Source organism: Amphibalanus amphitrite, unplaced genomic scaffold (assembly GCF_019059575.1).
Source record: "Amphibalanus amphitrite isolate SeventyFive unplaced genomic scaffold, NRLGWU_Aamphi_draft 000606F_arrow, whole genome shotgun sequence".
Classification (NCBI taxonomy): domain Eukaryota; kingdom Metazoa; phylum Arthropoda; class Thecostraca; order Balanomorpha; family Balanidae; genus Amphibalanus; species Amphibalanus amphitrite.
In genome coordinates, this window is record NW_024882100.1 from 66,300 (window position 1) to 89,396 (window position 23,097).

The 23,097-nt window shown below is 58.1% G+C and overlaps 1 protein-coding gene across 4 annotated transcripts in view; it reads left to right on the forward strand.

Moving 5' to 3' along the window:
* LOC122394694 (transcriptional enhancer factor TEF-1-like) overlaps positions 1 to 23,097 on the forward strand; it is a 60,569-nt gene that overhangs the window by 19,161 nt on the left and 18,311 nt on the right. Inside the window, exon 2 of one of the 4 annotated variants that reach the window (XM_043391734.1) lies at positions 9,877 to 9,979. The exons of 2 other annotated variants lie outside the window; for them this stretch is intronic. Coding sequence is in view for 1 of the 2 variants with exons in the window: in XM_043391731.1 (XP_043247666.1) it covers positions 13,737 to 13,774 (38 nt within the window). In the remaining variant the exon portion in view is untranslated. Of the gene's footprint in view, positions 1 to 9,876; positions 9,980 to 13,269; positions 13,775 to 23,097 lie in introns of those variants that run through there. One more of the 4 variants, XM_043391731.1, reaches the window with a different exon arrangement.

The following is a 23,097-nucleotide window of genomic DNA, read 5'->3' on the forward strand; positions in this document are numbered from 1 at the left end:
GATGGCTGCCGTTCGCCACTCGGCAGCACGCCGCTACATCACTGCCCTCAGCCAGCAGTTCACCATTACGGGGAGCAGTGGCCAGGGCAGCGTCTGCTGTTCGCCCACTCGTCTCGTTTGCATACAGATCCTGATTAATGAGCGACCTGCCTTCACCATTTACCGACATCGATTGAGTAGACCGAATATCGGTCCGGCCGGGGAAAACCAACTGCAAATACACCGGACATTACATCGGTTTCATGACCTCTTTCCATCACATCACATCTTGTGCGCCCATCTCGCACGGTGTCACTCTCGCCGGAGGACCGGACTGGCGGCATTCGGAAGGGGTACGGCGCTCGCGCGGACCCGCTCGGTAACGGATCGCGGAATTCGGAAGGGGCTGGCCGGCCGAGCGGTGTCCGAAAGGGGCCTCATCCGGTCAGCTGGCGGCGCCGGCGCTGTGCCGGGCTCAGCCCGTGCGGCGGTGGTGGTGGTGGTGGTACCTGAGCGCCGGGCACGTCCGGCCGACCGCCGAACCGGCTCCGCCGCCGGCAATCCGCTCAGCCGTGTGGTTACTCATCGGACCCGCCGCCGCCGCCGCCGCTGCTCAGCTCACGGCTGGGGCTGGACACTGGGCAGCGGGCAGGCCCTCCGCCGGCCGCCGCCGGGCTGCTCAGCGCTCATGGCCGGACCGAGCCATGGCGCCAGCAGCGCTGGCAAGAGACGCGCCTGATGCAGAAGTTCAACTCCAGGGAAACGTTGATGGGAGGTGTTTTTGTCGGTGATTTGTAGCTGGTTTACATCAGTGACTGGATGCGGAGGGCGGAGAAACGTGAACGGGACGTTTTTTTAGGGGCGTATTACGGGCTTTTTAGATGACATTTTCCAGTTTCGTAAGTGGTCCTAAATGAAGTTCCTCATTCCCCAGTAGTGTAGAATTTAGAAACACCACGTTTGGAAAGTACTCAGCTTGCGACAGCTGCCGTGCTCTCCTAAAACGAGCTAAAAAACATGTAAGTTGAGGGTAGGTAGCTTGATGCCTTTCAAGCGCCTCTTCTCTCTGCGTATTGTCGGCTCCGCTGGCGAATATGAATACCACTTCCTCTCTCAAATCGTTTGATGTTTGTAATTAATCTGTTTCGCTTCGCGTTGTGAGCAGCGAATCAAAGGCGTTATTCATAAGGAAGCTCATCACTTAGCGGAAATTTCATAACTCCAAGCCCTTCAATTTTCGTCTCTCAGGCTCTTCACAGTTCACAAAGCGTTGTTTCACTCGGACTGGTTTTATAGTTTCTACCCACTGAGAGCTATGGGGCAGACCCATTTGCCTGCTGCAGAGAGTTCCAGGGAGGGTAGAGACGAATTCAGGATCACGGTCAATTGGATCAGTGTATGCAGGGGTTCACTGAACCGCCGCGTGAGGCGAGGATCTTACGGTTCACGTGATGAACCATTCATCAGTCAGTTCTGAGCGCTCACGAATCAGAGAGTGAACAGAGAACGCCTGGCCATGCAACGTTCCCGTGAGTGGCTGCGATCAGGAGCACGCGGCGCAGTTGTATGAGCCTTTGCTGATGACATTTGGAAGTGAGGCATGTGATAATGCAGGGCAAACGGAGCTGATTTAGCGATATCCGGTCGCGTGCGTTGATGGATGAGCTAAAGAGTGAGGTCTGATGCGCGGTGATGGCGCTCGAGGTATCGCCCCGTGCTTTATCGCCGTCGACGTTTCACCTTTGAGGCGTTTCGTGCTACGTGTCAGTTCGAAGGTGACCGATGAGCCTAGCGGAAAATGTCTTTGACGAATCGCACAATGTCTTGGTGGTCTCATTTGTTTGTTGCACAAACAATGGTGGCCAGAGATCTTCCGTGTCAATGTTGAAAGTCGATATCGGGAAGCGATCGGTTGTCTGACCGCCGCCGCGGTGCCTGGTGTCCTTGCGTGTCCTGATCGTGCCGGAAAGAAAATGACATGACACGGCACGGAATACAACTTTATTTCAGCCTTTTAGATCCATGGGCGATACCGTTTGGCATTTACGAAACCTTCATGAGGTTAAGCTGGTTGTTTGGTTGTGCACGATCATTCCTTGTGAGTATCGGATCGCAAGATTATCTGTCATTGATCGAATGACGGCCGATCGAGATCACAATGATGCCGTTTCCAATGGACGATCGTGACTGAAAAATTCACCCACAACAGGCAACTGCCGCTAATCATTCATGAAATCACCAGCAACAGAGCGTGACATAACGATCGACAAGACTAGGAACAAGTGTCTCCCGTAATTCAATCATGTTTATGATGCCAGGCACGTTCATTTTTCTATTTCTCGTTATTGGATAGGGGAAATTAACGCTTGTCGTTACGTCCTTATCGTAATTAGGCGCCTTTGGAATGCTTATCCTCAGCTGAAATTACTGTTAGCGCTTTTTTATGTCGTAACTCCCGGCGTCATGAGAACGCAGCTCATACCTGTTTCGGAGATTTGAGCCTTTTGCATGTTTGACTTGTTGACATGACGTGTCGCTGCCGCCTGTCTGGCCAGGCGGGAGGTAAGAGCTATCCGAATTTCGGCGTATCGCCGACCGGGAAGGAAAGACACACCTTGTCTGGATCATGTGTGACATGGTCATTGGCCATTCAGCACGTTAAAACCCCTCCATATTCCTCCAACACTGCCGATTTCCGCGAACATTCGGCACGTCGCCAATGCGGATAGACAATCACCCTTTCAACAGCTCACGAGAAGGCTCACGGAGCTTTCCATTCACTACTCTCTCTGCCTCACTTCTGCTGCGACGAGTTTGTTGGCACGCGCGTGCCACGTGCGGTACTATGACATGTCAGATGCCGTGTCGGCCGGCCTGGGCGGTGCCGAATCTAACCATGTATCAAAACTGGCGTTGCATCGGTCCATCGCGTCGCATGCAGTCAAGCGCAACACATAACACAACCAGTTGTCACTCGCTGGTGTGTGTCTTGACAGGGCCGGCCCGGGAAGGGAGGGGTTGGGAGAGGATGTCAAGTGAACCCGAGAGGAAAGAGGGACTGGGGAGAGTGTCGGCCGTGGAGGAGACCGCCATTCGTCACCGCCCACCGTCCTTCGCTCTCTGTCCTCCGCCCACCGCCCGGGGTCCGCTCCCAGTCCCTGTCCCCGTCTCCGAGCGGCCTCCCTGCCTCCGTCGGCCGTGCTGGGTCGGATTTTCAACCCATGATTTCAACCTTTGTGTCTGAGTCGTGCCTCCAACCCGTGTCGCCATCTTGTGCCGCCGTCTCGTATTTTTTTCACCCATGTCTCCATCTCTTCACTCTTGCCTTCATCCCTTGCGTCCATCCCGTGCCGCCATTCTATGCCTCCAATCCCGTGCTTCCATTCCTTACCTCCAAAGTGTCTCTGAACCGTGCCTCCGAAATCCCGTCTCCGTGTCGTGGTTTAGAATAGTGCCGTGTCTTGGAGACCTGTGTCAAGTCTGCTGGGAGACATACCATTTGTCTGCGGGTCGCCAGACCGGCTCAGAGCGGTGCACGCTGCACGCGCTGCACATTAGCGCCGTGCTGAGGCGTGGAGGTGTGAACTGCAGAGGTGTGGAAGCTGTAGCTGGACGGTACTAAGTAGCCTACTGAGGTTGTATGTTGTAGGCTGTACTAAGCAGGCTCAGAACCGAGGCATACCAGGCAGGGCCGTATGCAGTGTTGTCTGTCGTTGGTCTCATATATTCTGAATCAGAAGACTGATATGAAGTAAATGTGTTTGTAAATCTACCAGTGGAATTGTCATGCTAACTAGATACTTAGATAGCGACGGTCTAGTTTCCCCATTCTCTCCGCTTCGAGCATTCTTTTTTTTAACGATTTAATTTGTCTCGATCTTCCTCCGCGAGCTATGCACTGCAGGCTTAAATCATGTTATAGATTGCTTCATTATATTCTCACCGCTGCCTCATTTGTTTGATTCAGGATCATTTTTCCACTGCCTGGGCAAGTTTGCTCAGTCATGGCTCTGGCAAATCACCGTTAACCGCACTCCTCCACTACCAGCCAAACTGAAAGGGGCGCGCGAGATGCTTTTGGTGACGGTGGTGTCGTCGATTTCACATTGATGAGGCATTGCTTACCTAGTCCTGCGCGAGCGCGTTATTGCTTAAGTTCTAGCTCAGCATCTATTTTTAGATATATGCGTGATGATCATCGTCTAATTAATGTCGTGTCGTAACTTGGATGTCGTTGGCTGGTGGCTGATACGCAATACGCATTGTCTGCGCTCAGAGGGAGCTTCATCGACCGCTAAGTACACGTGGGCGTGGAACCTAAGTAATGTCTGTTGAAGTTGACGTGGATTTAAACGCTGCGCGAGGGATTACACATTACTGCTGTAGCCTTCTTTGGGCTGTTAAATGTTATCAACTTCATGCGCGCGTTGGTTTGCTCACGCTATGGTAATGCCGATGTGCATACAAGGTTGCGCGATGCCCACGATAGGGTGTTTGTTTTTAGCTGGGAGTGGCTGTGATTGCAGCCACTGATGTGGTTACCAATCAGCATGTAGTGGTGCTTTTTGTCTACGAGTAGCACCAAACCGCAGAACCACCGCGGTGAGTCGGCAGCGTACAGCCCTTCGTCGGCCCTCCCCAGCCCCATCCTCAGCCCTCTGCAATGGCTGTCTGACGATCTGCGACAATCACTGTCGGGCAAACCGGCGCACCTCTCTCTCTCGCCGGCGCGGCCGCCGCTGCTTGCCGCGCTACCTCATGATGGAGTGGGATTTGGTCATCTGGTCGAGCCGCGGCCGGCGCGCGCCTCTTTGATTGCCAATCGCGGCCACTATTGTCGCCGTCCGCTGCCGCCGGCAGCTTTGGCCGGCACGAGACGCACACCAATTACTCGCCGGCGCTGAGCCGACGTCGACGGCGACGACGGCTGCGACGTGCGGCGACGGTTGTCGGTCTGATGACCTCCCGGGAGCCACGCGTCTGGCCGGGTAACAAGCGTCCGTGCGCGTCGCGCGCCGCGCGCGCACCTAATCGGATCCGAACGCGGATTGTCGTAATGCGGCGAATTGGGCGCGGATGCGGCGTGAGCGACGAGAGTGGCGAACGCGTCCGATGCGCCAAAGCTGTCGATGGCGTGTCTGCGGCGAAAGCGGCGGACGATAATCCGCGCCGAGGCGACACTCGGCACGGATTGTTTTTACGCTTGTTTGACGTTGGCCATTTGTTGTCGCCGAAAAACGCGACGGTGATGGAGGGGTTTGATCGCGTGGCCTGATAGGTGGCGCGACGCGATATATTTGTTTGATAATAGTCATAATTCCTGACATATTGCAGTGTTGCACGGCTCACTCGCTGTTGTTGAGCCGTGTTGCAAAAATCAGCACAAAACTGTAAGCTGTTTGAAGGTGATATTTTCATTGAATGAGTTGATCCCTCACTAACCAGTGTACGCCCACCACTTGAGTCATCGCCGTAATCTACTATCGGCGGTGTATCCAGTATGTCGGCTTCTGGTGTTGGGAAGTGGGCTGACCTCCAGATTTAAACGCGGCGGCGTCCGGGTGCCGTTGGTCGTTGGAAGCAGGTGGCGTCGGCACGGGGCGGTGCCGGCTGTGCGTGGGCCGCCCGCCGCGCCGCCCGCACCCTGCGGCTGTAACGTATCCCAGCGCCGCTGTCGACTAATTGGCCCGCGGGACGCACGTGCCCCTCCCACGCTTTGGAATCCTTACGGGGATGAGGTAACGGCTATGTAACGCACGTGGATAGAATGGGATAAATGCATGCAGCCGAGTTGTAGAGATGAAACGAACTAGTTAGGGTGCAGTATTTTGTAATTTCATTTAAGATTTTGACGATTTGTAATGTATTTTAAAAGTCAAGGTTTCTGGATACATCGATGAGACTAGGTCACGTTTCCGCAGTTTCAACCCGATATCACTATATTTGGGCCGATTGTGAGCGGACGACTGTAGCCCGCGCTGGGCCGTTTCCCGGAAGGTGTCTGGGTCCGTTCCGTCCGATCATACCTCATACTTCACGTGCGACTACCATTTGAATGTTGACCGGATGGTTCTCCCGGCCTGCTGACGTGTCGGTTTGCATATCTACTCTCCCACAATGGAAATGACACACGCGCCCGGCATTATTCGCATGCGGTAAGAATCTTGAGATGGAGTGGTGGTCTCGATTTGGCGAAAGTACCTACGCTCTCCACTCGACTGGGCAATTATTGACTCGAGTATACGCTGACCTTATCGAGACGAATATGAAAAGCCTTATCCAAGCATCAGGTCACGATCTGAAGATAATTGTGCTGCTTTGAGTTGCGGTCGATGATAAATGCATCCCATTGGAGTTGGACTGGGCGCATTGAGTGGTGATGTCATCAATGGCTTCATTGTCCAGTCCCTGGAGCCTGTCATGCGAATTCGACAGGGTAACTGTCCCAGCTAACCACACATAGTCGGTACATTACTTTGGGAGTGGAGTTTGAAAACTCGCGTGCCTCTTGTCTTGTCGCTTCAATCCACTCCCATCAATCGGATATCGTGGAGCGGAGTAAGCTGCCGTTATCCGATTAAAAATGTTTTGCCGGCTGCCGGCCCGGTTTACGAGCTGACGCTCTCGGTTTTTGCCCGGTTTTCACGGCTGGGTGGTGAGTGGTTGCTCCAATCGATGCTGAAATGTTGATACCTGAGACCTTCACCGATCGATGCGGCTGTCGCTCGCTTTTTCATGCCCATCGTGACACTACCATTTATGCGGTGCACCCACGCAATTGATATCCACAGCGCGTTTCCGTATGCCCGTAAATACAAAAGAATGATTGGACTGGCCCTAACCTTTTCAAATTGAAAAGATGCGTTCCATGTATCGTTTAATAGCTATGCAAATGCCGACCTTTGGAAGTGGTATGCACTATGCAGTAGCACAAACTTCTAGCGTCTACCGCACCTGATGCACTGTGGGATTATGGCACGATAGAACTTGACTTAGCAGGGCTTCAAACTCTACGAAGTCACAACTAGTTCTAACGAGTTCTTTGTTTTTGCATTTTTCTTTTTGTATAATTTAGATATAAGTTTGGATTAATGACTTCACTGAAATGAAATATCAACTAATCGCGTACAGTTTTAAGTGCTTGTGATCATGAACTGGCGTGAGTTCGCTTGTTTCTACTTCACAATTTATGTTGCTTATTTTATTTGTTTCGTCGTCCGTACCATTTCGCTTTGCCAGTGAAGTGAGCTGGCAACACTGCCAGTGTCCAGAGTCGCTACCCCGTGAGTGGTATCGGGACCACTCCCGTTCCCGACGGGGCCATCTGGCCCCCACCGCCCCCCGTGTGCCCTGGCTCTGGCACGATACCATCAGCACGGGCCGTTCCGCACAGCCAGGACCCCGAACCGCGCCCCGTTCGTCGCACCAGCGTCGGTCGCCCGAGATGAACCGATGCGCCGACCGCCGCCAACGCGCTCCCATTGTCTCGACGCTGATGTCGGAGATAATTTGTTTGGTCGCCGCGGGGCGCCCTGTGCCGGGCGTGCGCCGTCGAGCGGGCGTCCTCCCCGTGCGCCCGTGCGCCCCGCGGGCGCCCAGAAGCCTTTGTGTGCCCGCCGCGGAAGGCTGTTTTCCAGCAGAGCCGGAGACCAGAAGCCGAGCAAAAATCAACAGCGCACCGCGGCCGGGCAGAGTCTAATGAGGCCTGCTGTTGGCACCTACCTGTTGAGGTGCGGGACGGGCGCCGCGGGCGGCGGCCACCGTCCGACCCTGCCGACGACGACCGTTAGGCTCATCCGCCGCCGGCTAGCCGTGGTAAACTGACCCTTGGCTTCGGCGCCGGCGCGGTCGGGGCGCATCTGTTTTTATCGGCGATGCGGCGGCCGGTGCCCGGCGGCGGGCGCCGCGGACCCGCGGCCACCGGCCGTTAATTCAAACGGCTCGGCTGCACCTGTTGTCGCTGGCTCGGGAGGGAGGCTGCGCTGCCGCCGCCGCCGTCCGAAAGCCGACAGATCGATCGTCGAGCACGGGCGGTGTGTCCGCCGTCCCCCCCCCCCCCGCTCCGCTCCGCACTGGACCGGTTCCCAGGCAGGGGAGCGGGCCCCGCCGCACGCCCGCCGCCCGTGCCGCCGGCCGTGCGCCGCGCGTGCCGGCCGGCCGCCCTGCATGGGAACCCGTCCCGCCGCGCTCCCACGCCGGAGCCGAGTGTGCGGGATATACCGCGCCACCCGATTCGGCCGGCGTGAGGATGCGATTGAACCGGCCGGCCGGTGCTCGAGCGCACTCCCATGAGGGGATCATCCGTAGCGGTGCCGAGTATCACACTTGTGAGATGGGAGTCGCCTGACGAGGCTATTCTAGGGCTCTTTCAGAGCGGGACTTACCAGCGATATTGTGATTGATGAGATTTATGTAAGCCGCGCCGTGTGTGCGTATTGGATTCCAGGTACAGCGCTCCTGATTGTAAGGATATATCAACGTGTCTGGTCGCTACCTGGGTATTTACCTGGGCGAAATGGAAGCCATACAGTCTGCTCGATCTTATAACACCCGATTCATTGGCGGGTTATTTGAGTTATGAGCGCTGTGGATGTAATAACACAGAGATGCCGCCAATATGTAGGTATCGCCATTGCCAACCGGCCGTTGCTCATCTCCCCGCGGCGTTGCGTTGGCAGCCGTTGGTACAGACGCCCGTCTATCCGTTGGTACCGACGCTCGCCTCTCCGTCGGCCGGCCAGGTGTCGCGGGCGACGGAGCACATCCCGTCGGCCATCGCCAACCGACGGAGAATGTCGGCCATCCGTCGAATGTGCGGCTCCCTCACGGGCCTGACGGGCCGGCCGCGCCGCGGATTTTACGGGGCCCCGCGGCGATGGAGGGAGGGAGGGACGGAGGGTCAGGGGAGGCCGCTCCGGCTCCGCCACCGCCGCCGGAGGGACCGCCTCAGGCCGCGCACCTGCAGTCGAGAGAGAGGAGAGGACCGGGCGCAAACAGACGGCCGGCCGGGCGGCAAACAGGCGCTCGGTGCGCCCCGCCGCGACAGAGGTGGCTGCCCTATCGGCCCGTCTGCCCAGATCCCTGCTCCCCTCCGCACCGCGCCCGCTCTACATCCCCTCTCTCTCTCCCTCTCTCTCCCCCTGGCCGCCGCTCCAGTGATCTACCAACACCGCTCGGTCTGGCGAAACCCGGGCAGGGCCGGCCGGCTGGTGAGGGGAGCGCCGGATGGAGGTCGGAGGGAGGGGGAGAGGGTTACCTGCTGCGAGGGGGTGCTGTGGTCAGACGCCACCCGCAGAGATAATTGCCTCGTGCTCCGGCCAGTCATCTGTGGGTTTAACCGAGCGGCCGGCCGGCTGCCTGGCGGTGGTCGGCGGCCATTTTTGCTGCGATGTCTGCCACTCGCGGAATCTGGGCGGCATCCGCGGCTCGCGGCTGATCGTAGACGGACAGCTGGCTCAGCGAGCCGGCCGTGCCGATGACGACAGTGGCGGCTGGGTCTGTAACGGCCGGCGGAGACCATTGATTGGTCTGTGACGGGTCTGAGGGCGGGTCCGACGGGTCTGTGAGGGCGGGTCTGACGGGTCTGTGATGGACCTGGGAGAGTAGAGTTGTCTATTATGCTGAAGTCAATCCCATCTACGATTGATCGATACCTGAATCGCGGAACTCCCGTTGCTGACATTCTGCGGCGAGCGTTGCGCATTTTCCGCGCATATCTCGCCGCACCGCTCCTCCCCACTGGTGCGCCGGTATTGCCTACGCTGACAATTACAGGAAATATATCCCTGCGACCGCCGCCACCGCCGCCGCAGCCGCAGCCGCAGCTACCACCGCTGGCTGCAGCTGTGGATTGAACAGGCTGTGACTGACGTGTCCCGTGTCCCCCGTGTGTTCCAGGTAAGCTGCTGCGGAGAGGGCACGGCACAGACTGACAGCCGACGTGCAGCACGTCACCGGTACGCCGCCAGCACGGCTGCACGCCGCACGTGCTCCTCCAAAGGTGACGTTCGCTGACGCTGCGGCGTTGCATGGTGGCACGGTTTCGAGGGGAGGAACGATCGGGTGGGCGACGGGGCCGCAAGCTCAGCGTTGGTCAGTTGAAGGTTGTCCAAAATTAGCATAACGTGGGTGTCGGATATAATTTAACAGTTTATCTTATGCCACAGTGATAAATTTACGAGTAGCGTACAGTTTTCCAAGCAGTTATTGGTGTTATTTGGTTGGCTCTTTAAGCTTCGGTCTTCGGTAAAAATCGCAATTTGATGTTGGACGAATCACATACCAAGCTGCTGATATTTAAAATCATCGTTACCCCTACTTAATTACAGAGCTTTTCTAACCAGCCACTGTGGACAGCCACTGCTCTAGTCACTCGCTTTCGGGTCGGGGGCGTGATGCGTCTCTAGGGCGGGCCACTGAGGCATCGTCCATCACCGCTGGCCCCTGGGGTTGAGATCGTGCCGGCACGGCCAGGTGGCACCCGGATCCGCTAACCACCGTGCACCCCTGACGTAACGCGCGCAGTTACTGATAATTTCATTATGCACAAGGGTGTCATTATCCATTCTCATTACTTGCGTCACATCATATTATCATATGTTGGTTACTATAATCCCACGGGCGGTGTCGAATTCTCACAGGGCGTCGTGTTACCTCACGCAGCCCTGTGGGCGCTGTTACCCCCGGTGTAACCCCGGGTGACCTCAGGTGACCCCGTGGGACGGTACCGGGGCGGGGCTGTTGCAGCGACGTCTGACTGACCAGACAGGGGGACGCCTGCCGGACCAGGAAGCGTTGGAGGGTGGGACTCGCCCCGTGAGTCTCACGGTTAGGATCCCACGGCGGGTGGTGGGGCTCCGTGACGTTTGTCAATAAACGCTCCGTTTGTGGCGGGTTAGTTACGGCCGCGTGAGTCTAGTGAGGATGGGGCGCCGTCAAGGAGGGGCGCCGTGGCGGTAATAAGCAATGGTGCGAATACGGACACCATGAAACTTTCCCTGGAAGTTCTGTCACTGCGTACCGTTATAGGCTCTCGCTATCCTGTGACGAATAGTACCGTAATGACACCTCACGCTTGGCGGCGGCGTCGTGGTCAGCCACTCCAGTTTTCTGGAAATATTACCGGACTTGTGTCATAATTTACCGGTCCGCTGCGCCCGGTCCCTTTGGATGAATGAGGTTATGTGGGACATTTTTGTCGCGGAGAATGGTTGGTATGCTGTTTACCATCCCTTGCCAGCACGTATATCTCTGTGCTCGCTCTGGCGGAACCGCCCGCCGGGCTGGTGTCCAGTCTGGACCGTCCCCGCTCCTCCCCTCCCAGCACGACCCCGACCCGCCGGGGGTCGAGGACAGGCCGGCCCGCCCGGCACCTGTCCGGCGCACCCCCCGTCGTGACGCTTTTGTGGTCTCCTGCCCTGTGCGGCGCCCGCGGAGACTGCGCTAAAGCCGGTGTAGCGCCAGATTAGACGCTGGACACAGCGATGATGACGGGGCCGCTCGACTTGATCGGCAGGCTGTAATCGAGGCTGCGGTGTGCTCAGATCGGTCTGATAGCTCCCCGGTTCGGTGCTGGACCAATCCGGACGGTGATTTGGGGTTGTAGCCGGGATCGTAAGATTGTAGAAGAGTGCGCGATAGAGTGGACGATGCCTGCCTTGGATTCGTCCACCTCATCAGTACCGGCGTCGGCTGGGCGGACTCGACACGGGCTCGACACAGCCCTCCGTTCTGGCGCGGGTCAGCGGGGCCGGCCGAGGCGAGCGGCCGCGGCGGGCGGCCAACTCACCCATGGCAGAACAAAGGACGGCTCCTGGGCCCCCGGCTACCTGGCGCTGGCCGGCCGTCTCCGCTCCGCCGCGCATGCGCCGTGGAGTCGCCACGAGCGGCGGCCGCTCCTCCATGGGCCTGGCCGGTCGGCGACACAGCGTATACCGGCCCAGACGGACCGCGTGATGGGTCGGCTGTCAGCGTTCCGCTGCCGAGATGGGTCGGCGGCGACGGGTGCCATGGTGGTCACGTTCGGCCACGGTTGTCTGGCCCAACTACCGGAAACACTGGGAGAGGTGGGGGTGGGCTCGTGCCTGCCGATAAGGGAGGGAGGGAGGGAGGGAGGGGGTGGGGAAAGGCTTAGGGGCTCTCACAGGAGCGCAGCTCTGAGATCCGTGCGTGCTGTCTTTGCATGACGTCCGCGCGTGTGAGATGCCCGAATTAGCATTGGTGAAATACGGCTGATCCTGGGCGTTGCGGCCGAGATACCGCCGCGATAATATTGTTGCACTCTCGGCGAGGGCTGTGTTGCTCCGCTAGCTCCTCCGAGGAGCCGTGCGGCTGTTGTTGGCTTAACTGAGTCAGTCGTCATGCAACACGATCCCTCGGATGTTTACCGACAGGCCGTCGGGATGGAGTCATTATTTCGCGGCTGGCCGTCGTGCGAGCGCTGACCCGGCGTCGACGGCGAGTTGACCCGGCGTCGCTGCCCTCAGGGCCGATCGTGACAGCGGTACTGAGGAGCGACGGACGCCATATCAGGTCAAACGCCGCCCCCGCTTAAATGAATGGCATGAATGGTGTGCTGGCAATGGCTGGCCCACTGGGCCCTCCACATGCCGGCATGGCTGCAGCGGCCACGAGCGGAATATGGCATTAGATGGGGCGGCGGGGCCGGTGGGAGCAGGCCGGGTGACGGGCGGAGGGAGCCCGGTGACAGGCCCGGTTTGACAGGCGGTACCTGTCAATCGGGGGTGGCAGATCAGACGGACCCACCCACCGGATGCAGATTATGACCGGCGAACACAACTGGCCATGAATGCAGTTCATTGTCATGGGAATTTATTCGCCGAGCTGATTCAATTGTATTCATGGTATTCTGCATTCCTCCTGGGTACTTCCGACCGGTAGGTTATGATAAGAACGTCGTGCATTAATAAAATGACGGGTAAACAGCTTCCGCCGTGGTAGCCAAGATAAGCATCCTGCATTCGTTTGCATGGGCGGACCTGAATCATGCGCGACGTGCAGATTCATCACATTTTATCCCACCTGTCGGGGCTAATGACCCGCGCTACTCCTGGGGCGAATCCGACCGTCAGTTTGCTCATTCGTCTCCTCTGTGGCCCTCTCCGTACTCCCGTCCCTCCGTCCGTCGGGACGGCACGGGCGCGGCGGCGAACCGTGAGGTGTCTGGGCGGCGGACGGTGGGCGGCCGTGGCCTCGGGCGGCGGCGGCCGGCCTGGCGGCGCCGCCTGGAGCGGCCGGCGGCGGCGGCGGCGGCCCGCCAGCCGCCAGTGTCAGCACTGCGCGCCCGACGGTACGACGTGCCCCGCCGAGCTGCCGTACCCAGACGTACCGTGACCCCGTGCTTGAGCCGTACTCGAGCGCAGTCGGCAGATAGTCGAGCACTTGTGAGCACTGCAGGATAGACAGTCGTGACCCGTGCTCTCGGACGGACGCTGTGAGATCGAGCGGAGGCGTGAGACTGATGGTGAACGCTCCGTGCACGTGCTATCACCGTCACGGCCGAGAACTCTGAGGGATTCACACCTCCTCGCCGTGTGAGCTAGCCACCACCAAGCCACCGCCACCCACGAACTCTCGGGTGTGACCTGAGGTGACCGGTGGGGTCGCTCGGGGGCGGACTGGCGTGCACGGTGACCTGGCCCTGGGGGAGCCGACCGGCCGCCACGCTGGAAGGGCCCGGCGGCTCCGCGTGGCCGGCCGCTGCCGACGCCCAGTCGGCTCTGCAGGCGCGCAGGGATATGGTCTCCATGCTCAGTGGCGCCGTGTTTCCCATCAGGTGGGTCGCTGATGTCTGCTGGTAGGGAGAGGGAGGACGGGTCAGGAGGGTCTTCTCCAGAGGTGGGATGAAGAGGGGAGAGTTTGTTTTCCGCCTGAGGGGCTGAGGATGGGGAAGAGTTAGGGTAGCTTAACCTGGTTTCGTGTATGTCCGGTGTAAATAGTGGTCAACGTGGAAGGAAGAGGATGTTGAGATTGGGTTGAAAGGAGCGTAAATCGAGTTTGTTTCTGGTAGACCATGTTTTCCAATAGTCTGTCTGCCAGGAACTGAAATAAGCATTGCGCCGGCGGGTAAATATGGGATATCTGCACATCATTTAAACGTAATTGTCACGTTAAAAGCTATCCTTTCATTTGATGATTTGCCTTTGCATGAATACGGCAGACGGCCAGCTACATGTGAACATTGAGTAACTATCAGCTGTTTCGATTGAAAACGCTTTTGCTGAGTGATCTTCTATTCTCTGCGTGAAACGGATTGTGTCATTCAACGAAACACCTTCATTCAATCTACCTTTGAGCACGCCTTTGGCAACCCTTTGGTAACTATAGTAATTGATTACCGAGTAGTGACAGTTCGTCAATCGTCGGGGTCACGGTCCCCGCGGGGGGTCAGCCCGCCGCCCCGGCCCGTGGCCGTGGGTTACGCTTCACTGGCCACCGCTACGCCCGTCGTGTGGTGCGTGACCCGGCCGTCAGTGTGCGCCGACCCCCACCTGCGCTGGCCGTGTGCCTCGGGACTCGCCCCTGTCCAGCGCTCCGGGCGTGACTACCACGGCTGCTTTCAGTACGGTTCGATCAAACGCCGCTGTTGTCAATGCCATGTTCGATTACAGTCAGGAGAGTTTTTGTGGGATTATTGGAAATTAGTTTTACAACTGGTCGTTTTTGGTCAGTCGTGTTTTGCAGCTGTTTTTGTGGTTCGTGTTGGTGGTCGAACAGAACTCGTGCTGTTCTTGCTATGTGTCGCATTGTTCAAACGTCAATCGGAGTCGGCGAGATTCCGTGAGCTGCACTGCGTTTCTGGGGAGTCTCTCTGTAACCAACATAACCATTTTGACACGACGGTGACCGGGTATTGCCATGCCAGCGTGCGGTCACCCGTTGTCCCCCCGGGCTGACCCGCGCCCCGGGGCGACTCCACGGCCGATCGTAGCCTGCCGGCCGGCCTTGGTCACGCTATCCGCCGCACTGCAAGGCGGGCCCGGTCGGCGTAAAGCCTCGATCAACACCCGATTGCCGACGGCGGCTGTGTGTGTTGATGCTTTTTTAATGGTTGTTTCTGTTGTATTTGCCGGTGTCGCGTGCGGCGTGCATGGCTAATGCGGCCGGTTTATGCGCTGGTTCCGTCGCCGGCGCGCCGCTATCGCTGGCTCAGTCGTAACCGCCGCCGCCGCCATCATCGCCGCCGTCATCGGCTTCGTCGTCGGCTGGGTGACGATGTTGCAGTCTGCCGGACGGCCCATTAAGGCCAGTTCACGCCGAGCAGCTCGGTCCATGGCCGCTGAATTAGGTCCCCGCTTTCAGCAGCCATTAGACACTGGTTGGCCGGCTGGGCCGTTCACAATTGACACGGTCACCGCCGCCCCTCTTGGTTACGCCATCATAACCGGCCCGGTTCCCATTGCGGGTGATGGTTCCTGTCGCTATGAGCCTGCGGGCATGGAGTTGGATAATTTAACCTGCCAGACAATTGAATCAGATAGTTCCCAGACAATGATTCACTGGTCGTTCGATATGGAATTGCTGATACATTGATTTGTAATGACTGTGTATTAGTGTTGTCGGTATTTCATCAGGCATCATGCTGCTCGATTCTCAATATCTATCTGCATGAAGCCCTGTTATCATTTAAACCCATCCCGGGACATAGCTTGAATCACTCGAGTGGATCGCTGCCAACAATCGGCCACAGCTGGGTGCGTCTGTGCAGATAAAACCACAGCGAAACGGACGTAAGTCGGCGACGGAGCACGGGACCGTAGCCTAGCCGTGCTTCAGCCGAGCTAAAGGGCGTGCTCCGGGCCGTGCTCTGGGCGTGCTCTGGGCGTGCTCTGACGTACTGGGACGTGCACGGCGGTGTCACGCCGTGCTCGCTCACCGAACACCGTCACCGTCACGGCCTCTGAGCGCCGTGACGCGATACCAAATCCCGCGCCCAAGGTCACAGTCAGTGGCACTATCGGGTGGCGCGCCTCCCCCCTCTGCCTCACGTGCCTCCCCGCTCTGCCTGTCTGTGGCCAGATTTCACCCCGGTTATCGCAGCTGTTGAATGGCTACCGGGGTTATGTGGGAGTCCCGAGACACAAGTGTTCGATTGGCATATCTCGAGCTCAGTTATTCCAAGTACGCTGTCATCGAATGGCTGCATGATAGAGCGTTGATACATCTATTGAGTTGCGTCAGGCGTATAATAGTATGGAATTAGTTTGATGGTTTGACGTGCATGCTATCTGGTATCCCTGCATTGTTCTGAATTTCAAAAGTAAGTGGAACATGTTAAATGGGCTTTATCGTTTCTTCTTCTGGGATTACTTTTGAGTACTATTTATTCTCTGCAAGTACTTGTGTGAAGAAGTGTGTTACCAACGAACTTATGATTGCGCTAAGGGCTTCGAAATATACGACGCTGGTAGGTATCTACCTTATCCGTTCTCAGTTTTGTGAGGACAATTTCACTGTAACTCACAAATCCGCCAGCCTCTCGCTGGCTTATGACTCACGACTTCTGAATGCCCGGCGCACAGTGATAATACCTAAACCATCGCACCGTCCAAGTGGACACAAAGCCGTCTAGATAAATATCATATCTGCTAAAGCAAACACCTTAGTCACAGTCTTCCAATGTTGACTGTAATTATTTGCCCGCGCCATCATCGTACGCTCAAAAGGCGAGGTGTCGGTTAGAGTTTCGCTGTCAGCGCCGGTAACCATTCTGAAGGAGCGCGATGATTGCAATGAAAACACGGACGGAGTTCAGTGCTTATTTGCGCTAAGGATCGCCGTTGAGCGTTCCTAACCACCGGCTGTCGCCGCCACTGCTCATGGCTCGTATATCGGCGACTATCGGGCTTTCATGTGGCGTGCAGCCCTATCAGCCGGCCCGGCCGTCCTGTGGACTCATTGGCGTCCTGTGGACTCATTGGCGCCCGGTGGAGCGGTGCGTCCCGACGGTTGTCTGGGAGACCGCGGTGACCTGGCGCGAATCAGAGCGACCAAGCCACCAGCGGCGACCTGGGGCGACCGCGATTGGCTGGGCGACCCCGGGGCCGCGTTAGCCCAGCGGGGCGCGCGCGGCTTTTAACGCGGCGTGGTGTTCACGCTGTGCGCCGGCGGTAGCGGCTCCGGCCGGCACACACGTTAGTGGCCGATAATTGCCCGCGGTGCGAGACGCATCGGCCATTAATGCGATGCACTGACCGGCATGAATTATGGTAATGCAATGACGACAATTGGCCTGGCGAGTTTACTACACAAACACCCGAGCCGGGGTCTGAAAACACACTCAGCCGCCCACGCGTCGGCAGTTTGAGTTGAGTAATTGTCGACTGAATGCTGCGCCGAGTGACACCTTTATTCGTGTGATATATGACTGTGCGCGTGCAGCCCCCATTTACTCTGTCAGCGGTCGCTCGGAGCTTCTTTTTATTGTTAAAGAGGATGTGGGATTATTGTAGCAGGTACGATTATCGTGTCGTTTGCGTGGGATTTCTCTCAGAACGGAGCGAACTAGGAAGTCGTGTTCCACGCGCAATGCGCTTTGTCAAAGTCGCCAACCGATGTTATAAGCGCAGGGATTGACAGCTGTTGGAAGCTCACGTCCCGCGGGAGCCAAACACGCAGGCCCGCAGTGTGTATCGCTCGCCGGCGGCTCCCAGAATCGTGTATATTTCAGCCTGTCGGTCGGCCGGTGTCTCACGGCGCTGGCTCACGGTTCGGGGAACTCACAGCTGGCGTTTGGAGAACCTCCCCGTGTCGGGGGGAGGGGGGGAGGGAACAGGTGGGGTCAGCGCCGGGTCACGGCGGCTCTCGGCTGCAGGCTCAGCGCTGCACGCTGCACATGGGCGGATCATGACCGCCGACCGTCACAATGAGATGTAGCGGTAGGGGCGTGCACGGGTTCCGGCTGGGCCGAGAGCGCGCCGCCGACGGCCCGGGATGGCCCGAATAGGTGCGTGTCAGTGGGGTGTGTGTACTGCAGGCAGGGTGTAATTTTACGACGCACCTCTGCAGTGGCGTCCTACCGCGATTGTGCTGTAATGGCGGCGGGCGCGATTTATTTTATGGCACCAACACTGTGTTTATCGGGAGGTGCGATTTGTTTGAATCATGTCCCTAAGCGGGCAGTGGTGATGGACGGACTCCATCAGACAGTGCCTCGGACCTGTTTGTTGACGTTATGTGACCTAAACACGCGGCTCTCTTGATGTCCACTCGGGCGGTATCAGTTGAAAGTGCAGACCTTTCTCTTAGACACCTTGCTAACTGAGTTGCCAGACATGGCCTCAGCAAACCTCGCTGAATGATGTCAGATAGCGGGGAAATGGTTTAGTGATTACTGATTATGGCTATCTCGTCAAGCAAATAGTGATGTTTGACGCTACGCTTTGGTATTTGTCCACGTGAAATGCCAGGCGTATGAATTTCGAATATGCCAAGGCTTACCGCGTGCCGACTGGCAGTTGCGTCGTTATCACTAAGTTTGAATTTAAAAGGTTGATAAGCTGCTAAACCTATTGATAAGTTGGTAAAGCTCTATCATGCAATGAAGCTCTTGGTTCTTTATTTTTGCTAGTTCTTACTAGTTTTTACCTGTTAATCAAGCAAGTTGGTTGTTCTGCGACTTGATATAAACTATTGTTGAAGGCGATGTCGGAAAATGATCTGTTTATCTTTACAATTATACTTAAAGGGACCCTCCCACCTTAACATTAGTTTTGAGTTGAGATAGCCAAATTGGTGGCCATGACCTGCAAATACCGGTTTGGACACTCACAACATCGAAAAATGCTTTAATTCGAAGATATGGAATTTCAAACTTGCAGTTTTCGGATTCTAAGGGGCTAATGCATTGGAATGCCCCCTTAGAATTTGTGACGTCAGCGGAGATCTAACGATTTTTAAATCTTAGACTAAAACCATCGTTAACACGTGGTGGTATACGCTGCTTTGCGCGCAACGTCTGCCGCACTTTAGGGCTGCCAAATTATTGCTTCCAAATAAAGTCGCTAGTAACAGGGGAGATCCCAAAAAGTAAACAAAAGTAAAAGCCTAATATCTTGAAAACCAGTGAATATTTTTCGGTGAAATTTGGTAGATATTCGTTTTCGCTCTTTCTGAACCAAGGGACATCACTTTCATGCCAATTCATTAACTTTTTTGAAGGTGGGAGGGTCCCTTTAAGCGATGCAGTATGAGGTAGATCTAGCGAAAACCAATTTACGGTCCCGTCAGCACTGGCCATTTGATTTCAGACGGTAACCGATCAGTGTGACGAGTCCTGTGACCGCAGTCGCATTTCAGACGGTAACCGATCAGTGTGACGAGTCCTGTGACCGCAGTCGCGTGTCGCTCACCCGCACCGCGGGAACCCTACACACCGCCCAGCCAGCGCCGCCTCAGCGTGTCTCGGGTCAGGGGTCACCGGTGACGGCTCGTGCCGCGTCTGACCTGTGACCTCTGGGCCGTCTGAAGAAGCCGCCGGCGGCCGGTGTGATACCGCACCGTCATGTCACCTGTGCCCGGGGTCACGCACGCGGCACTGGACGGGGACAGACCATCGGTCAGACCGGTCTTGTTTACACCGGGATACAAGTGCTGAGTGCGGCGGCCGGTCCGTACCGCTGCGGGCTACGATCGTGCGTGGCGCCGACCGCTGGCGGATAATCCCCCGAGCAGAGATGTTTGTTTGATGCCGCGTGACGCCGGAGGAGAGCCGCAGTGCGCATGCGCGCCTGTCAGCGCACCGTTAGCGCGGATTACCGCCGTGAGAAGGGTTCTCGGTCTCTCGGCTCGTCTTTTGTGCAGCCCGGGGATGGCTGTCCCGTCTGTATGGGTGTTGTTCCGGCTGTTCAGAAGCGGCTCCGCACCACTGGCTCCAAAGGGTCGCCGAGTGAAGAGCAGGGCTTTGAAGGAGGATGCGACTGGGAGGGAAGGGATTCGTCATAGCGCGGACGGCCGGCCGACGACGGGCGTGTTGTGAGCGCCGCGGTAGCCGGTATTGATGACCCGAGGAGCTGTCGGTGGCGCCCGGTCGTCGGCTGGGGCGGCGCTGACCTTCGACGCACCACATTTACCTGTAATAGAGGGCCGTATTCCGCTGTGTGGCCGCCGTAAAAGCCGCGCTGAAACAGTCGGCCCGCCAAAGCACGGTGCCCTTTAGCGCGTACGCCGTTCGGCTAGTTTTGCATGTAAATTAGCCGTGGGCCGGCGGCGTCTCGAGTGGCGCGGATCGTAAAGTTGACGGCCGTTACCGAGTGGGGTCGACCACGGCAGTGGGGAGGGGAGGGGAGGGGTCACAGGGACCGACCGACGCCGTGACCCCGGGCGCCGGTCGAGTGGTGCGGGGGGAGGGGAGGGGCGGAGCCGACCTGGCCGGCACACGCCAGCAGCGCTGCCGGCAGTGCCGGCGGCACTGCTGCCGGGCTGATTTCATCTGTTTACGATCGGCGCGGCCGGCTGACGCCGCTGACGGTAAACACGCCGCGAGCTGGCGCCGGGCGCACCGCCGCCGGCACCGGTGACGGCCGACCGGCGGCCCGTCGGCGGGGCGGAGATTGGGGACAGCGTGTGGTGGTGTGTCGTCCGAACGACCGGGTCATCAGGTGGGCAGGGGTGGGGGGGGAGGGAGAGAGAGAGAGAGAGAGAGAGAGAGAGAGAGAGAGAGAGAGAGAGAGAGAGAGAGAGAGAGAGAGAGAGAGGCACACATAATGACACAGAGGGAAGGAGAGAGAGGAATGATGAGATGATGAGAGACGAGAGAGAGGTGTTGCAAATATGAGCCGAGGGCTACAATGACAAACGTCCAGAGAGTGGAGGGGAGAGACACTTTGCGGCTTTGCCCTTTCACACTGAACAATTAGCGCGGCGCACCCTCGCCGGCCGAGAGAGCCAGTTAGATGTGGGACATCTGGTGACCCGTTTGGATAACACTATCTCTCGCCGGGCGCCGAGTGTTACCTGTCTCCCGGTGAGTCATCGGCTAATGCAGTGACTCAGCGGCCGACTAGTCACGACCGCGCTGATCGCCGTCTCAGGAGTCGCGCGGAGGAGACTCCCACGCAGGCATTTCCTCTGTCCTCCAGGACGAGCCGACGGAGTTGAGTTATACGAGTACAGAGGGCTTGCCGTCGACGCTAAGGATGGTGTGGACGGCCGGCGCTATCGTTGCGTCTAGTGGAGTTGTGCGATGGTAGGACGCTTGCTGCCGCCTCCACTGCTGCTGAGGACGGTGTTGGCGTTAGCGTTACGCCGACTGGAGTTGTCTGTGGTTCGTCTGTGTGAAGCCTTGTAACCACAAACCCTGACGCATCTTGCTGTGGCTATCGTCCGACCGCATGCAGAAGGTAACGACTAGCCGTCTCACCATAACACGGATGGTAAACCTGCCTGCACGGGCTCAGCGATGGAGGATTTCTCATCCCACCCCCACTGCGCGCGGCAACAGAGAGGCAACAACCTCGCTTCTCCCCTCCCTCCCCTTCATCTTCCACCAGTCACCGCAGTTCACAACCCCCCCCCCCCCCCCGGTAATCTACTGGCTTTTCGCCGTAGACCCTCGTCGTCCTTCCTCACCCCACGACGTGTGGCGGTGGTGGAACGGTTCTTACACGTGTCCCCGTACCCGTCAATTAGCCGTCACTGATCAGAGGCCGCTCACGGTGTCATTATGCCGTTAGCTGGTCGGGGCGGTGCGTTGTGGTGTGTGTGGGGGGAGGGGGGATGTTCGGGGAAGGGTGCTGCGTGGAATGGCTGTGCCGTGCCCCGTGCGGTAGTGGTCGGATGCTGAGGCAGGGATAGTGAGCCTTTGGTGGCGAACTGTGGTCGGTGATGGCTGTGGCAGCGGTATTGGTGGGCTATGATGGTGTTCCATGACTTGCGGTCTGCCGGTGCGCCGGTGGTCTTCTGTGGTTCTCGCGGCTGACGGACAGATAATCTGGCGGGTGGTCGGGCAGACCGGTAGTTAATCCCGCGCCGCCAGTGGTGGTTGGGAGACGTTTCGCGGTCGTTTGATGGTCTGACTGGGATTGGAGATGATCCAATGATGACCCACGACGTCAGAGCTAGTAGTCCCCCTCTGGTGCGGACCATTAGACCGCCCCGCGGTGTTCCATCTCGCTGTGAAGCGGCGCCTGTCTGTCGCGACTCTCTGCTCTATTGCCGAGGCGACTGGCTGACCGCACCTGTGTCTGGTCCGGCCTACTGGCCTACTGTGGCACCAGGCCGGCTCTGTTTATCAGCCCTGCCCCCGTGTCTGCAGAGCAGCCGGCCGCCTGCTGAGAGACCGCCGAAAGGTGTGCCCACTGGCCTGTCGACGCTCCGAGCTGGGTGGAGGGGGATTCGGGGGAATGATTGGAGTGGTGAGGTGGTAACTCAAGGCGCTGGCGGAGCGAAACAGTGATTTATCCCTCGGTGGTGAGTGTGTGGGATTGGGAGTTGTAAAAACATGGTGAGAAGTGATGGGCGGGGTGAGACGAATGGTTGAAATGGGTGCGGATGGGGACGCCGTGAGGTGCGATTGTCAGAGGGTGACTTTTCTGTGGGGGCGGGGAAGCTAGTGGCAGGTGGGGGCGCGCAGACATTGTGCGGTGGCACAGTCACGTCCGCAAAAGAAAGCGTCCCGGTTCCTCGAGTGCCCTCCCCGGCGACGGGGCGCCGCCGTACGCGGCCGCCTGCGGTCAGCCGCCGCTGCCGCCGCCGCGAATCGGCTGACTCACCCGTCTGTGTACGGCCGGGCCGTACGGGCGTCGCGCCGCCCGCCTGTGAGCGATTCTCGCCCTTACGGCCGGTGGTGAGTCAGCCGCCCGGCGGCACTGCCGGCGGCCAGGGTCAACCCGCGCCTCCGCCGCTGCCGCCGCTGCTCCGCCAATGACCCTCCCTCCGCTGTGCCGCCGCTCCGGCCCTCCCATGACCCGGTCACTGACGGGGGAGGGGAGGCGGGCGCGTGGGCGGGGCGGGGAGGGGTGCCGGAGGCGGGCTCGGCTCTCCGGGACCGCTGGTTTACGAGCGACTGACGCCAGTCGGCTCAACCCGTCTCGCTCGTCTCGGCTCGGCTCAGCTCAGCGGCGGGAGTGAATCACAGAACACACTACCTGGCGTCGTGCG